Source organism: Clarias gariepinus, chromosome 21, assembly GCF_024256425.1.
Source record: "Clarias gariepinus isolate MV-2021 ecotype Netherlands chromosome 21, CGAR_prim_01v2, whole genome shotgun sequence".
Classification (NCBI taxonomy): domain Eukaryota; kingdom Metazoa; phylum Chordata; class Actinopteri; order Siluriformes; family Clariidae; genus Clarias; species Clarias gariepinus.
In genome coordinates this window covers 2941033-2957363 of record NC_071120.1, presented here as the reverse complement: position 1 = coordinate 2957363, position 16331 = coordinate 2941033, and the positions used below count along the sequence as shown (strand labels likewise).

Sequence of the window (16331 nt, the reverse complement as noted above, 5' to 3'; positions counted from 1 at the left end):
TTAATGTGAATACAGAGAGACACTTAATTTCTTCGGGACTCCGCGGTTTGATTTCATCGCGAGACGATAGCTTGAAAAATTTAATGGAGTCAACAGGAAGGGAAAAGAATTTTACCCACAACCCCGTATCTCTCATACCCAAAGTGCATTAAACTATACCATTTCATCAGATTTGGTTTGGTTGCTTTCACACGAGACGAACCGTACCAAATTAGAGCGGATAAAGCGGTCCGAGACCACCCCTTCAGGCAGGTTTAGGATCGACTGATTTGGTGCGCACCAAAGTACCGAGATTGCATTCACATCAACGCAAATGAACCGAACCAAGGGACCAAACACATTTGGTGCGCACCAAATGCTGTAGGTGTGAAAGCACCCTAAATAAACACTGCTTTTCACAGTGTTCATGAGTAACAATGTGCAGCACCAGCCCATAACAATGCCATAAATAACAATGATTTTGGAGTTTGGGTAAATTAGAATACTGTATGAACTTATGCAATCTTTTAAAAAAATTATTATAAATCGGAAAAATAATTTATTATTTAAAACTTGTGGAATGTGAATATAAGCACCCTTCACTGTATATAATAATCTCTATATAAGAATCTTTGTGTCTGAGCACTCATACTGTACATGTATGCGTGACTGTTTCATATATTTGTATGCACGTTTGTGTGCATGAGTGAAGTTTATGGTTAATGGAGTGAGTTTTTATGGTTAAAGTTTGAGCTGATTTAAACTGTTCACCACAAACCACAAAGTCCACAAACCCAGAGTCCAGTTACACACCACTGTACACAAGAGGAAACACTGAAACTGAACTGTTCATAACTTATACATGTATTTTACAGTCACAGATATCACACATGTTGATCAGAGCCAGAGGTTTAAAAATGGCTTTAAAATGCATTTACAACATGCAATGCATTCAATCACATGATCAGGAGGTTATTTAGTAATTAATCACAATATGTGAAAGCTCCCTGAGAGTGAAATGAAAGTAAAATGAAACTGAGAACAAACACAGTACTGTGAGAGGTACAGTACGATTTTAAAACCACAACTGGTCAGACCTGATCTAGTCCTGGCATGGCTTTTCTGTTTCAGATTAATTAACATATTTTAGTGCAGATGAAGTTGTTTATAATTATCAGTTCACAAAAATTAATTCACAATCATTTATAAAACACAGAGTCTCTGTTTGACACAAAACTGTCTGTTACGTCAGTAAACTGTATAATAATGTAAATTAACCCTATTATGTGGTTTAGGTTTTAGTGGAAGCTGCTGCTATTAAACAGATGAAGCAGAACAGTCAGATATATTATTATATATTTCACAATAACACTGTACAGTAACAGATCATTCAAAGGGACTTGTATAGCTTACATACATTCATTTATACATTCATTTAAACAAACATCCTTTTATAATAAACACCGCCAGTCAGATTACACTATAATGAGTGCTGAGCTCAGATGAACAGAACAGAACAGCAGAAAACACATAAAAAAATTTATAAATAAAAAACTCAACAAAAAAAATAAATAATTATAATAATCCTTCATTCAAATACAAGAAGAAAATCACTCACCAGCATTACAGTAATGTGTGTCTTCCTCCTATGAACAATGTTACCCTCTACACTCTATTCATTTATGAACAACAGATGTTTTTTTTGTTATTCATTTTTTTTTTTTACATCTAACTTAATTCTTTTACAAGTGTGCCGCATGATTGTATCCATTAACAGTGTTATATCACAATCCTAAATAAACGTAGTAAATAAGTCACTCCTAGCTGAATCTTACGTGCAAAAGCTGACCATATAAGGCCTCCTGGAACGTGCTTGCCTAGGACGGTGAGATATACATAGAACGGAGGAATTTAAAGAAACCCAGCTGTTGTGGGACATCACTGTATACTAAATAAGCTTCATTGTATGGAGTATTTAAAGGGAGAGCATTCAGAGATCAGGCGTTATTGCATGATAAATAAAGGTCGTTATCTTTTGAAACCAAAGCCTGAGTCTTCAATTAATTTTCACACCACTTGGTGATCATGAAATGGTGGCTTGCGCCAGATGATTTGTGTGGTTTTGTGGTAACTGTGTCTTCTGGAAATTTCACACCCAACAGGTCCAAGACTTCACACAGGGAAGAACAGAAATACTGCTGACTATTAATTACGTCACCCTCAGTGTAATGAAGGACAGAAGTGATTTGTGAGTCAAAACCAATACAGAAATAGAAAAAGAAATATTGTACATCCTGTGTGTGTGTTGGTGCATTTCTTTTCTGTATGATATTTAATTTCCATGAAACTCTGCGCTCGTCTCCATCTCCTCATCTCCCCTAAAAAACAGACAGACAGAAACAGGATGAGCTCTGAGCTTAGACTGAATGTTACTGCTGGATTTTTTGCTGGATTTTCACTCCACACACAGTGTCTTACTCTCTTAGTTCATCACAAAGACACATTTGCACTTGAAGGAAAAGAATTGTCTTTATATTCAAATCCATCATAAAGTGCACTAAACACTGTGTATATGTGTTTATGGATCATAAAGGTTCACTTACAGGGATTGATGGGAAAAGGTTCGAATCCTGAAACACAGATGATGGACAGACAGTTAGTATCAAATCTGTCAACTGGATTTGGATCACTGCATGAAATTAATTTATAAATGTTTACAATTTGTCAATATGAAAGTAGGTAAAATGTTAAATAAATCCACCTAAAAAAATTTTTGAAAGTAATAAAAACAAACTTTACATCTGCCTCCTCTGTCCTCTTGTGTAATAAGCAATGAGAACCAGCACTGCAACAATGATGATGATGTGGATGATGATCATAGCAGTCCGTGCTCTACCTGTTAAATCAGCACAGAGTCTTTATTATCTGCTGCAGCAAGAAATCAGCTTTCACTCTCTACAGCTCTAGTTTATTAGGACCTTTTGTTACGTCTATTCGAATCTCCTTCTCCAAGCTGCTGTGCTGAACCACGCAGGTGTAGGTGTGTTTCTGCAGCTCCTTAGCTGAAACCTTTAGAATGCTTCTCCTCTGGAAGCTTCCATCCTGGTTATGTAACGTCTCTCTGAGCTCCACGTCCTCATGCACGTCCTCTCCGTCCTTCTGCCAGGTGATCATCACTGCTTTGGGGAAGAAACCTGTAGCGTGACACACCACCTCTGGAGAGGGAGACGAGTGTCTATGGAACACTGACACCTCGGGTTGAACTGCAGAAACACACAGTGACATTGATATTAAACACATTCTCTTCAGTTATAGAAGCCTCGTGTGAACCCTGATGAGGAATAACGTGTGTGTTCCTGGTGATGAGATGTTCAGTGTCGTCATTTCCAGTAGAGGTGTTTATTTATTTCTTCCTGTTCTAGTAAACATTTACATTTACATTTAGGCATTTGGCAGATGCTCTTATTCAGAGCGACTTACAAAAAGTGCTTTAATGTTTACATAATTGGATACATACTTACACTGGGTTAACTAGGTTAATAACTAAGTGCCATTAGTCCAACACAACTGGGAAGAGGTTTTTTTTTTTTTTTGCTGGAGGATCGGAGGGAACGTGGTGCAGTGCGTGGTGTAATTAGCGCAGAGAGGTAAGTGGGTGCTGGGCCATTTTTAGCTTTGTAGGCAAGCATCAGTGTTTTGAATTTGATGCGGGCAGCTACAGGAAGCCAGTGCAGGGAGCGGAGGAGTGGGGTGGTGTGGGAGAACTTGGGGAGGTTAAAAACGAGACGTGCTGCTGCATTCTGGATCAGTTGCAGAGGACGAATCGTGGACAGAGGCAGGCCTGCCAGGAGTGAGTTGCAGTAGTCTAGTCTTGAAATAACAAGGGACTGAACAAGCACCTGAGTAGCCTGTGAAGAAATAAATGGGTGAATTCTTCTGATATTGTAAAGAAGAAATCGACAAGAGCGAGTAAGGTTAGCGATGTGTGGGGAAAATGACAAATGATTGTCCACGGTTACCCCAAGATTGCGGGCGTAGGAGTGATTTGGTTGTTGTCCATGGATATCACAAGGTCTTGACCTGGAGATGAGTCACAAGGGATAAACAACAGTTCGGTTTTACTGAGATTGAGCTTCAGCTGATGAGCAGCCATCCAAAATGAGATGTCTGCCAGACATGCTGAGATCCGGGTGGAAACCTGAGTGTCAGAGGGAGGAAAGGAGAGAACAAGTTGGGTGTCGTCTGCATAACAGTGGTATGAGAATCCATGCGATGATATGACCTTACCAAAAGACCGGGTATAGAGGGAGAACAGAAGAGGACCAAGTACTGAGCCCTGCAGGACACCAGTAGAGAGTCTACATGGGGCAGATGTAGATCCCCTCCATGTTACCTCATATGACCTATCTTTTAGGTAAGAAGCAAACCATTGCCACGCTGTTCCACAAATTCCAAGGCTTGTAAGAATAGATAATAGAATCTTGTGGTTCACCGTGTCAAATGCAGCTGACAGGTCCAGGAGGACCTGTAAACACATCATTACTGAAACTGAAGAGCAGATTGTCTCAGTCAGCTGGTGTTTACAGTAAAACCCTGTACACACACACACACACACACACACACACACACACACACACACACTTGATCAGTGTTTCTCACTATGATGTTATTGAGGTCCTAAACAGGTGATAGTGAACTATAACAGTCAGTAACGCTGTCTAGTGGATCTGATAGATTTAATCTCACATTCATCAACTCAAATCATTCCTCATTTACGGTGAGAGACGTCGAGGTGCCGCATCACTCAGTCAGGGAAATCAATGCAACATATTAATGTGACCTGGAGGGAAGGGGTGGAGTCTGCAGGGGTCATAAGTGTCAATCATCTGTCAATTATCTCATCTAATGTTTAACTGAAGGTGAAAATGGTGTGTTTGTGCATGTTTAAGAGATACAGTAACTCCTAACAGTGTACTATAATCTTTCTCAGGTCCTGTAGTAACATATTTGTGCCAAACCCCAATATAGACCTCTTCCAAACGGTTGAGACGCCACGTCATGGTAAAAGAATTATATTTTTTTTAAATACACCAAAAAGAAAAAAAAAGGAAATCAAAGTCACATAAAATGCTAAATGTTATTCTGGTGATGTAACAGCACAAATGTTTCTGGGTATAAAGATCGACTTTATTCCTCGTCATGTGTTACGGAGCAGAAAAGTGATTTTATATGTGAAACTTTTTAAATATCAGGGTTACATGGTTTTTCCTCTTATAGTGAAATGAAGTGCTCTGTGTGTGTGTGTGTGTGTGTGTGTGTGTGTGTGTGTGTGTGTGTGTGTGTGTGTGTGTGTGTGACACAGAGCTGATAAAGTGCTTTATAGAGTAAAGGAGTTCTCAGTGTGTGTGTTTTAGTGAGAAACAGTAACATCAGTGACTCAGATTTTCCCATTCGTTAAATGATTATATTATAATAACATTAACTGCCAAATATTGTTCCCCCCAACACACACACACACACACACACACACACACACCAAATTAACATTAACACTAAACCTTGATGTAGTCTAGTGGCTACGTGTGACACGCTAAGGTGTGTGTGTGTGTGTGTGTGTGTGTGTGTGTGTGTGTGTGTGTGTGTGTGTGTGTGTGTGTGTGTGTGTGTGTGTGTGTTACAGTAACAGATCACACACTTTACCTTTCCTCTCCAGAGTCTCTCTGCCGTATGACACATATTTCCTTATCCAGTCGATACACTCCTTCTCAAAGTAGTTCTTATAGATATTAATCCTTCTACTATTCTGATCCCACTTGTTCTTGGTGGTCACAGCCTGAGGTGTTGCAGCGATCCAGGTCAGAGTCTTCAGGTCAAAGGTCACGAAATCTTCTCCATCATAACCGTACTGCATGTATCCTCTAGTGGTGCCGTTATCATCCAACTCACAGCCGTACATCCTCTGTACTGTGTGAACTCCTGCAAACACACACACACACACACACACACACATATAAGTGTAAAGAGTTTTAGTGCTGAGAGGAGTGTGTGTTTATCAGCACTGTGTGTGTGTATGTTTGTGTGTGTGTGTGTGTGTGGAACAGTGAGACGTGTGTGTGTGTGTGTGTGTGTGTGTGTGTGTGTGTGTGTGTGTGTGTGTGTGTGTGTGTGTGTGTGTGTGTGAAGCTAAAGTAAGAGAAGATGAGGATTCAGACCCCCTGCTTTCGTCTTACACAGTAAAACTTCCTCCTCTCTTATTTGAGTTTCACACACACACACACACACACACACACACACACACACTTCTTCTTCTTCTTCTTTGTCCTTCGGCTGTTCCCTTTCAGGGGTCGCCACAGCGAATCATCTGCCTCCATCTAACCCTATCCTCTGCATCCTCTTCTCTCACACCAACTAACTTTATGTCCTCTCTCACTGCATCCATAAATCTCCTCTTTTGTCTTCCTCTAGACCTCCTGCCTGGCAGTTCCAACCTCAGCATCCTTCTACCGATATATTCACCATCTCTCCTCTAAACATGTCCAAACCACCTCAATCTGGCCTCTCTGACTTTATCTCCAAAACATCTAATGTGGGTTGTCCCTCTGATGAACTCATTCTTAATCCTATCCATCCTTGTCACTCCCAAAGAAAACCTCAACATCTTCAGCTCTGCTACCTCCAACTCTGCCTCCTGTCTTTTCTTCAGCGCCACTGTCTCTAAGCCATAGAGCATCGCTGGTCTCACCACTGTCCTGTACACCTTTCCTTTCATTCTCGCTGATACTCTTTTATCGCACAACACACCTGACACTTTTCTCCACCCATTCCAATCTGCCTGTACCCCCCTCTTCACCTCCTTTAAACACTCTCCGTTGCTCTGGACCGTTGACCCCAAGTACTTAAAATCCTGCACCTTCTTTACCTCTGCTCCCTGTAGCCTCACCGATCCTCCTGGGTCCCATTTATTTACACACATGTATTCCGTCTTGCTGCGGCTAACCTTCATTCCTCTGCTTTCCAGAGCATACAGTACCTCCACCTCTCCAAATTTTCCTCCACCTGTTCCCTGCTCTCGCTACAGAGCACAATGTCATCTGCAAACATCATAGTCCACACACACACACACACACGTGTTATAATTACCAGTACACACACACTGTACACACACGCATACAGACACAAAATAAAAGATGTTTCACACACACTCGTGGTCACAGTGTTATAGTAAACAGTACACACGTGTGTACAGATGTTGATTACACCAGTGAGAGACGAGCACTAGGACCCAGCGGTATTCACATCAACACTTATTACAAATCTTTACTCACAAACCGAGTTACTCACAATCCGAGGTTCCACTGTACTTCATCTAACTTCTGTTGTTTACGTGATTTATACATTAACCCTCTGAGGTCTGGGGTGATTTTGGGGCCCTTGAGATGTTTGGACATGCTCTGATATTTGTGCTTTTTTCAGCTACTCATAATATAGTATTGACCAACCTGTATTTTTCTTGTAATCAGCACAAACTGTTCTACAATAATATGTGACCAAAATGAATGTATGTGTTTGCATTTTTTAGGAAAAAAATATTATGCGTGGTTAGTAAGTTTTGTGAAAATAAAAGTATCTTAAATAAGGCCATGAAACTCATACAGGACATTTGTTCACAAGACTTTTTGAGAACTGGGCTGGTGGACTAGTGTTTTTCATTATTGAAAATCTTTTTTACTTGCTCACAGAAAACAATATAGTAATTAACATTTTTTAAGTCACTTTTTGAGTGTAAAGGCTCTATGCGAGAAGGCATGAACTATCATTACTAATGCAGTGATTCACACCTGAGAAGAAAAAGGCCTGCATTCTGATCTGCATAATGAGCCATCAGACAGGTATGGGACTGAGAGAGGAGAGTTACAAGAAAGAATCTGAGGACAAAATAAGGTATATATTTACAGTGTTTAGGTTATTTGAGAATGTATTTGACACAAAATACATATCTATAGAAAGCTTAAATTGTCTACTTTTACATTTACCAATTCAACTTAGAAACAAATAATCTGTTTTTATGTAATTCGTATGAATGTAAGGAGTGGTACAGATTCTCCTGTTTTGGCTCATTACAGCTAATGTGATCCCGCCTCCCCGCACAGGGAGGCGGGATCACATCAGCTGTAATGAGCCTCAAAACGCATATATGCGTGCGCGGACCTCAGAGGGTTAATAATATCTGTGATTGACTGATGTGTCTGTAGTGTGTGTTTAGTGTATAATGTGTCTCTGGTACAGAGTGTGTTTGTGGATAATAAACACACAGTAATCAACTGATTATAATCTCCATATTCCTGTGTGTGTGTGTGTGTGTAGAAAAAGTTTACTGTTCGACTACTCTGATCTCAGAGGTGTCGAGGGACGTGAATTTAAAATAAAACTCATATTTCTGAGAGAGTTTCTCAGGTGGGCGGAGCTACTGTACATCCTGATAACACAATTATAAATTACACTATTATTTACATTTTATTAATATATAAATATTTACTTAAACGTCACACAACCTGAAATTAAAGTAAAGAAGTTTAAAGTGTTGATTAACTCGGATCCACTTGGTTTGTTTACTGACTGTAACTCAGTAAGACAACAGGAAGCTCGTTAACAGTCTGTTTCTCCTAACGATCCGAGGTTTAATCAAGGACTTGGACTTTCTGCTCGTCCTCTCATTAACAGTGTGTCTGGATGGACGGAGGCGTCTCCTCAGTGGACACTTTATCATACAGAAGCTTCATTTAAACAATGCTAACATCATCACATGCTAATCTCGTCTCTCATCTTTTACAGGCTAGTTCACTTCACTCACGATTACTGTAGCTATAGTGAAGGTCAAAGGTCATGCATCAGGTGATCCTGAAGAGGTTTTGTGTAACGCTCCAGCTGATGAAGTAGCCGAGTGGACCTCTAAAGACGCCCCACAGGTTTGTAGAGACACAGTATTCTCTTTAACGTCCCACGTCTCTGTCCAGAGTTTGTCCCCTGACATTGACACGGCCGTCTCACAAACCCGTCCATCACCCGAAGATCTACATGTCTGGTCTTCTGTAAGTGTCTCCGGCACCGATATGATAATTCGTGATTAGACAGGACATGTAGGTCATCCAGCGTCTGTCCTCCCGTTATTAATTAGTGCGTCATTTCCATGGTGTCTCACACGTCTCTAAACGGTGGACTGATCCGTAGGACTGAGGACAGATTCTGCACTCGCGATATCAGACAGTCTACACTAGTTTTATTAGATTCCTGTTTGATCTCTGCTCGTGTGGACACACAAGGACAACACGTCAGACACCACGCCTTGGCGACGCCCACTGCACCATTTCAGAGTCTACAGACTGATTTCACACACACTTATATTTTTTTAGACACTTTAGACTGAAGAACTGGAATACATTTTGAGTTTTTTTTTTCATCAGGAAAAAGAAAAAATAATCAAGATGAAGCTGAGAGCTCCAAAGGTACGGTAAAGTAAACATTTAGGTATACATTTGCAAAACAAAAATGTATTTAAACAATTAAATTAAGATATAATTATTTGTATCTATTTATTTTATTGTATTTAATTTATTATTTATTTTGCAGAGGCCAAATCACGGAGAACTGTAAAAAATCCATGGGGCCCAGATGAAGTTAATGCTGTCATGAAGCATTTTAAAAGTCATATTTTAAAGGGACACCTTGCAACAAAAGCAGAGTGTGAGCAGTGCAAAAGAGCAGAGGGACCTGTTCTAAAAGAAAGAACAATACAAAATATAAGGGATTTTGTGAGGAACCGTGGTGTGCAGTATAAGAAATGTTCTTAGGCCGTTGTGTTTTGTGATGAAAAGAAAGAACACTGCGAACAATGCTTGTGGCTTTTGTTCAAGTTGATCCAGAGATTTCAAAATAGAAGGTGTTTAAGACGCCATATTTACTTTTGTTAAAATGCTGTTTTAACATAAAAGTTTTTTAAATAAATGTTTTTTATTAGTGAATACAGAAATCTGTCTTTATACACACACATACACACACACACAAACAGTTATAATAATTCTGGATGATGTAATAATTCCTATTGACGGTGATGAGGACACGCCCCTCGTCTCCACAGTCACACAAACACTGTGTAGATTTTAAAGCACTGATTGTAAATATCACGTCCCCTACCGTCGTCCAAAGTCCTGGTGTGGTATCAAGGACGAACAGGACGATCAGAGACAGATGGACCAAAGTCGTGATGGGTTCGGTTCAGAACCGGGTCGACCTGTTACCGTCTGTGTGAGATCAGAACCACGCCCAGTTCTACACCCAAACTCTCCCCCTTTGAGATTATAATGGGACGCGACCCCCCGTCCTCGTCCCTGATCACCTCAGTCCTGTTAGTTTCATGTCTAACTGTGATCAGTGATTTAATCCTGATCGTCTCCTCTAGAACTTTTATCTCTTTTCTCTTCATCGTCCTTCTGATCATCATCTCTGCTGACTTTATTAATCACGACTCTCTTTATCTCCACATTAATATCTCTCACTGTGTTACTCACTGACCTTCACACCTTCTGTTAGAGTTTAAGGGGCGACTGGAAGAGAATTATTAGATATAAAAGGTGTTAATTCTCTTCTCTTCCTCATAGATCTGATATTAATGTCTTAAATCTTCCACACTCATCCTCTTCATGTCTCCTCTAGTGTCTCTCTTATTAAAGTGTTAACACTCACACACACTCACACACACACACACACACACACACACTCTCACACACACACACACTCACACACACTCACACACACTCACTCACACACACACACTCACACACACACACACACAACAGATGTCGATGGTACAGACGTTTGGGCAAAATTATAAACATTCGACCTTTAGCTGGCAATAAACACAGACCTTTCTGACATTTCTGTGTGTGTGTGTGTGTGTGTGTGTGTGTGTGTGTGTGTGTGTGTGTATGTGTGTGTGTGTGTTATTTACAGTGCTGAGAGAAGTGTGTGTGAGTGTATCAGCAGTGTGTGTGTGTGTGTGTGTGTGTGTGTGTGTTTACCTTTAGTCTGGTTAAAACGACCCATCAGTGTACTCATATCGACTTTGAAGTTCTCCTGCTGACCCTCTGCAATCTGTGTCTGACCGCTCCAATAATCGTCTCCCTCATTCTGTATCCACTCCGTCTTTGGGATCGCCTTCTTGATCTTACTGTCATAGTACTCAAACTCCTGTCCGTCCACCTGACCCACAGCGGTGAACTCTGGGAAATTTATTCCTGATGTAACTCCAGTTAAGACGTGCTGCAGAGTGTGTGTGACTGTAAGAGTGTAAACACACACATGAACAGGTTACACACATTAATCTGTCTGTTTCAACATTTCCTTAAGTTCATATCCTATAATAATAAGAAAAGATCACAACTTCTATTATCATTTATTTACTTATTTATCACAGCAAACTTTATTTATATAAAATATGAAATGAGTTGATGAGATATTAAAACTCCTTTACACATGACGTCATCACATTAAATGTAAATAAAGAGATTATAAGAGTAATAAAGACTGAGTGTCTCTCTGTAGTGTGTGTGTTCTGTACACTCTGCTCTCCCTCATCCTGACTGACTGACAGACCTGGACTCGGTTCTACACCAAACTACATCACATCTATACAAATATACACCATTTTACTATATAGATCTTTAGTTTTATTATAAATTCTTTCATTTTTCATATTTATATTTCATTTTACCATTTTGTTTCTCATTATCTTATTGCCTGTATATTATGTTAATTTAAAAGTTTTTAATTCTCTTACTTGGCACTAAAACTTTCTTTTGAATATTGAGGTGAACATCAGTGATATAAACATTTCACTTCATATCACACTGTGTATCTACAGTCTGCTCTCACTCTACAGCGCCCTCTAGTGTTTAACATCACACATTACAGCAGCACTGAGGGGGAGTGAGGAGCACGAGCTGCAGTCAATAATAAACACTTAGACTTTACTAAACACTTACAGGATAAAACACTACACACATGACGGAGAGAGAGAGAGAGAGAGAGAGAGAGAGAGAGAGAGGGGGTATTAATATGAGATGATAGGTTTGTTAGAGTTTCGCAGATAAATGTTAAAACCAGGAGTGACGTGACACGCGCATAAATTACTCTCACAACTTTACCAGAAAATAATAACAATAATAATAATAATAATAATAATAATAATAATAATAATAATAATAATAAGTGCATATTTAGTTCATGTTTTACACAGTAATATATTATTAGTTAATGTTATTTATTAATGATTTATTTATGAGGTATTTGTAACTGTGTCAGATCTTCATTATATCACAGCCTGAGTGTAAAACATTAACATTATAGAGTAAATAAATATAATAAAGAGAGTAAACATTAACATTATAGAGTAAATAAATATAATAAAGAGAGTAAACATTAACATTATAGAGTAAATAAATATAATAAAGAGAGTAAACCTTAACATTATAGAGTAAATAAATAAAATAAAGAATGTAAACATTAACATTATAGAGTAAATAAATATAATAAAGAGAGTAAACATTAACATTATTGAGTAAATAAATATAATAAAGAGAGTAAACATTAACATCATAGAGTAAATAAATATAATAAAGAGAGTAAACATTAACATCATAGAGTAAATAAATATAATAAAGAGAGTAAACATTAACATCATAGAGTAAATAAATATAATAAAGAGAGTAAACATTAACATCATAGAGTAAATAAATATAATAAAGAGAGTAAACATTAACATCATAGAGTAAATAAATATAATAAAGAGAGTAAACATTAACATCATAGAGTAAATAAATATAATAAAGAGAGTAAACATTAACATCATAGAGTAAATAAATATAATAAAGAGAGTAAACATTAACATTATAGAGTAAATAAATATAATAAAGAGAGTAAACATTAACATTATAGAGTAAATAAATATAATAAAGAGAGTAAACATTAACATTATAGAGTAAATAAATATAATAAATAATAAACATTACAGACCTGCTGATGAAAGATGAAGAGAAAATATGAGGTAAATCAGAGTTTTTATAACTACACTGCAGTGACACATCTCTCAGTCTAAAGTCTCTCACAGTAAAAGAGAAAATTAATAATAATCTTTAAAAAGTTCTCACATATTTAATCCTCGGGTAAAACTCTAGTTTATAGATGAGATAAACACTCCACACTCTGTCCTGTCCGGGGTTCAGCGGGAATTCTCTGCGCAAAGAAGGCGGGGCTTTTATACCCAGCGCTCTGACCAATCAGAACTCAGGATTCGGGCGCGTCATCAGTCTCTGAGAAGAACTCAGCAGTGCAGGGTTATACTGAAAGTAAAAGCAGGAGATGATGGAGGAGGAAAAAGTTTGTCATAATAACGCTCTACATTATTTTTATATAAGAAGACTTTAAAATCACATTATTATAATTATTATTATAAAAGAAAAATGAGTTTGTTTACATTTAGTTTAGTTTATCCAATATCTATATATAGTGTGTAAATATAATGTGTGTGTGTGTGTGTGTGTTTGTGTGTGTGTGTGTGTGTGTGATTTAGAATGTAAACACAGTGAACAGTAAATTTAATCATAATATAAGACTTTTTTATATCTTAAGACCTTTTTTAAATAATGAACATGTGTTTGTTATCTGAGTGTCTGAAGGTGCAGGAGGTGAGTTGAGGTGTTAATATGAGAGTCTGATGGGGGTTGGGGTGGAGGTGGAGGGTCAGATAAGAACATGTAAATGATTAGAGACACTTTAGCCTGACTCTGTTTCTGTCTCCATGTGTGATATCAGTCTATTTTACTGCAGTAACTCATCATCAACCTTCTTTTAATTGTAAGACTTTGGGTGTAAATGAAAGCTGCTAAACTCAGACTCTCTGCTTACATGATCAACTTCTTAAATAATAAAATCTTCATCTGACCTCCAGATACTCTTATGCTGATCACCACAGTCACACACACTCTCTCTTAACTAATGACACACAACAATCACATAAGCACAAGTCACAAACTCCTATTTCATTGACCCCCTTAAAAACCCTTATTACACGTATTTAACCTGCACCTTATAAGTTGCACAATGCCATATTTGCACTGATGTGTATATATACTAGTATTTGTACTTCTGGTAGATGGTGAACCGCATCTTGTTGCTGAGTAACTGTGCAGTGCAATAATAATAAAGTTCTATCTATATATCTATCTATCAATCAATTAATCAATTAATCAATCAGTCAATCAATCAATCTATCTATCTATCTATCTATCTATCTATCTATCTGAAATAGCTAAACAATTGTTAAAAAATGTGAAACTGTCCCACAAGATTGTATATCTCTGATAATAAATTAAAGTCATTAATGTAATAAATCCTAATAATTAACAGGTGTATTTCTGTGTGCATTTCTACAGCTGTATATTATGTGTAGAGAAGATGATAATGTTCGTAGAACTGATCCAGAGATCACGTCCTTTATAAATATACAGAGATATAAAATAAACCTCATAGCGCAGAGTTAAAACAAAGAAACACTTTATTCTTAATTCCGATTGTTACACTGACAGAACAGATGCATTGTGGGAGAGATTTGGGTCGTACAAATGTGAACCGGTGTTTAATGGATTGTTTTAGCTTTAAACTGAATAGTGCATCCGGAAAGTATTCACAGCGCATCACTTTTTCCACATTTTGTTATGTCACAGCCTAATTCTAAAATGGATTCAGTTCATCCACACAACACCAAATAATGACAACATGAAAAAAGTTTACTTGAGATTTTGCAAATTTATAAAAAAAAAAAAAAAAAAATTGAGAAAGCACATGTACATAAGTGTTCACAGCCTTTGCCATGAAGCTCAAAATTGAGCTCAGGCGCATCCTGTTTCCCCTGATCATACTGTTTCCCCTGATCATCCTGTTTCCCCTGATCATCCTTAAGATGTTTCTGCTGCTTAATTGGAGTCCACTTGTGGTAAATTCAGTTGATTGGACATGATTCGGAAAGACACACACCTGTCTGTATAAGGTCCCACAGTTGACAGTTCATGTCAGAGCACAAACCTGGGGAAGGTCTGGAAAAAATTCTGCTGCTTTGAATGTCCGAATGAGCACAGTGTCCTCCATCATCCATAAGTGAAAGAAGTTCACAACCACCAGGACTCTTCCTAGAGCTGGCCAGCCATCTAAACTGAGCGATCAGGGGCCTTAGTCAGGGAGGTGACCAAGAACCCGATGGTCACTCTGTTAGAGCTCAAGAGGGCCTCTGTGGAGAGAGGAGAACATTCCGGAAGGACAACCATCCCTGCAGCAATCCACCAATCAGGCCTAGATGGTAGACAAGGTGTGTGTTTGGGCATCAAACATAGGTTTAATTTTACACCATGTTGTGTTTGGATGTGTGTGAGCACCATGAAGTGTCTCTGACTGCAGCCTTGTCGTTTCCATTCCCAGATCCAGTGTGTGATTCAGGACGTGGGCTCGAACATGGCCACTCCTCACTCGTCAGCCCGAGAGAGTCACATAAGTGTGTGTCCAGTGAAATAAGCAGTGTGGGTAGTGAGAGTGTTTGCAGCGTGTTTCAGTGTGTCTACACAGAGAAGACAAAGTTCAGCAGTGAGCCTGTGGTGGAGCTGGAGAGCTGGATTGACTCCTACACGGTCGAGCTTCCTCCTCTCACACACTTCATTGTGCCTGTAAGTTCCTTCACACAAACCTTTTGTCAGATCACTAACTGTGTGTGTGTGGTGAAGATAAGGCTTGCGTGGCTCCTAAAGTGCGTTCAGGTGAAGCCGACCATGACGTCAGCAGATATCTCAACAGGTGAAGATCAGGAGTTTCAAAGAGGAATGCTGAAGCTTTAAGTGTGACTTCTTCACCTGCTCTGATGTTCTGCTGTTACTCCACAGGTTGAGTGATTACCTGTTCACACTGGCCAGATACACAGCCATGAAAGAAGGAAACACTGAGAGGATCTACAGGAGACCTGAATGAACCTCCACTTTATTTAATAAAATCATAAAATTCATCCTGTTTGTTTATCTAAATCTCATTCATCCTGAGCTGGAGCTGAAACCATCTGTCTCTCACTCCTGATTCTGATGATTGTGATAATTACACTGCTTCAGTTAATTACACTTCAACACCACCAGTAGGGGGCACTTTGGGTTTGAATAAGACTGAGACTAAACTAAGACTTTGTTATTAAGACTAAACCTCACCGGCTGTAGAGTTTTACTGAGATTGTGATCCTGTGTGTTTTATGTAGAGTTTTTATGGTT

The 16331-nt window shown here is 38.6% G+C and overlaps 1 protein-coding gene and 1 pseudogene across 1 annotated transcript; one reads left to right on the top strand and one right to left on the bottom strand.

The window, feature by feature from the left end:
• Window positions 1–2842: 2842 nt before the first annotated feature.
• Window positions 2843–13389, bottom strand: LOC128509209 (class I histocompatibility antigen, F10 alpha chain-like). The gene is made up of 4 exons (XM_053480833.1): window positions 13048–13389; window positions 11055–11312; window positions 5680–5955; window positions 2843–3242 (listed from the first exon to the last, which is right to left on the bottom strand). The coding sequence occupies exons 1-4, from the start codon at window positions 13115–13117 to the stop codon at window positions 2935–2937; spliced, it is 912 nt and encodes a 303-aa protein (XP_053336808.1). The 5' UTR covers window positions 13118–13389; the 3' UTR covers window positions 2843–2934.
• A 1993-nt stretch (window positions 13390–15382) lies between these two features.
• Window positions 15383–16078, top strand: LOC128509715 (corrinoid adenosyltransferase MMAB-like; annotated as a pseudogene).
• Window positions 16079–16331: the final 253 nt, after the last annotated feature.

Bases quoted from the DNA above. Each gene is read 5' to 3' on its own strand.
- LOC128509209 (XM_053480833.1), bottom strand. From the start codon at position 13,117: ATGTGTCACTGCAGTGTAGTTATAAAAACTCTGATTTACCTCATATTT. The intron at 11,313-13,047 runs GTCTGTAATGTT...ACACTCTTACAG, and splicing joins TCTTCATCTTTCATCAGCAG to TCACACACACTCTGCAGCAC. The intron at 3,243-5,679 runs GTAAAGTGTGTG...GTGTTTCTGCAG, and splicing joins AGAGACTCTGGAGAGGAAAG to TTCAACCCGAGGTGTCAGTG.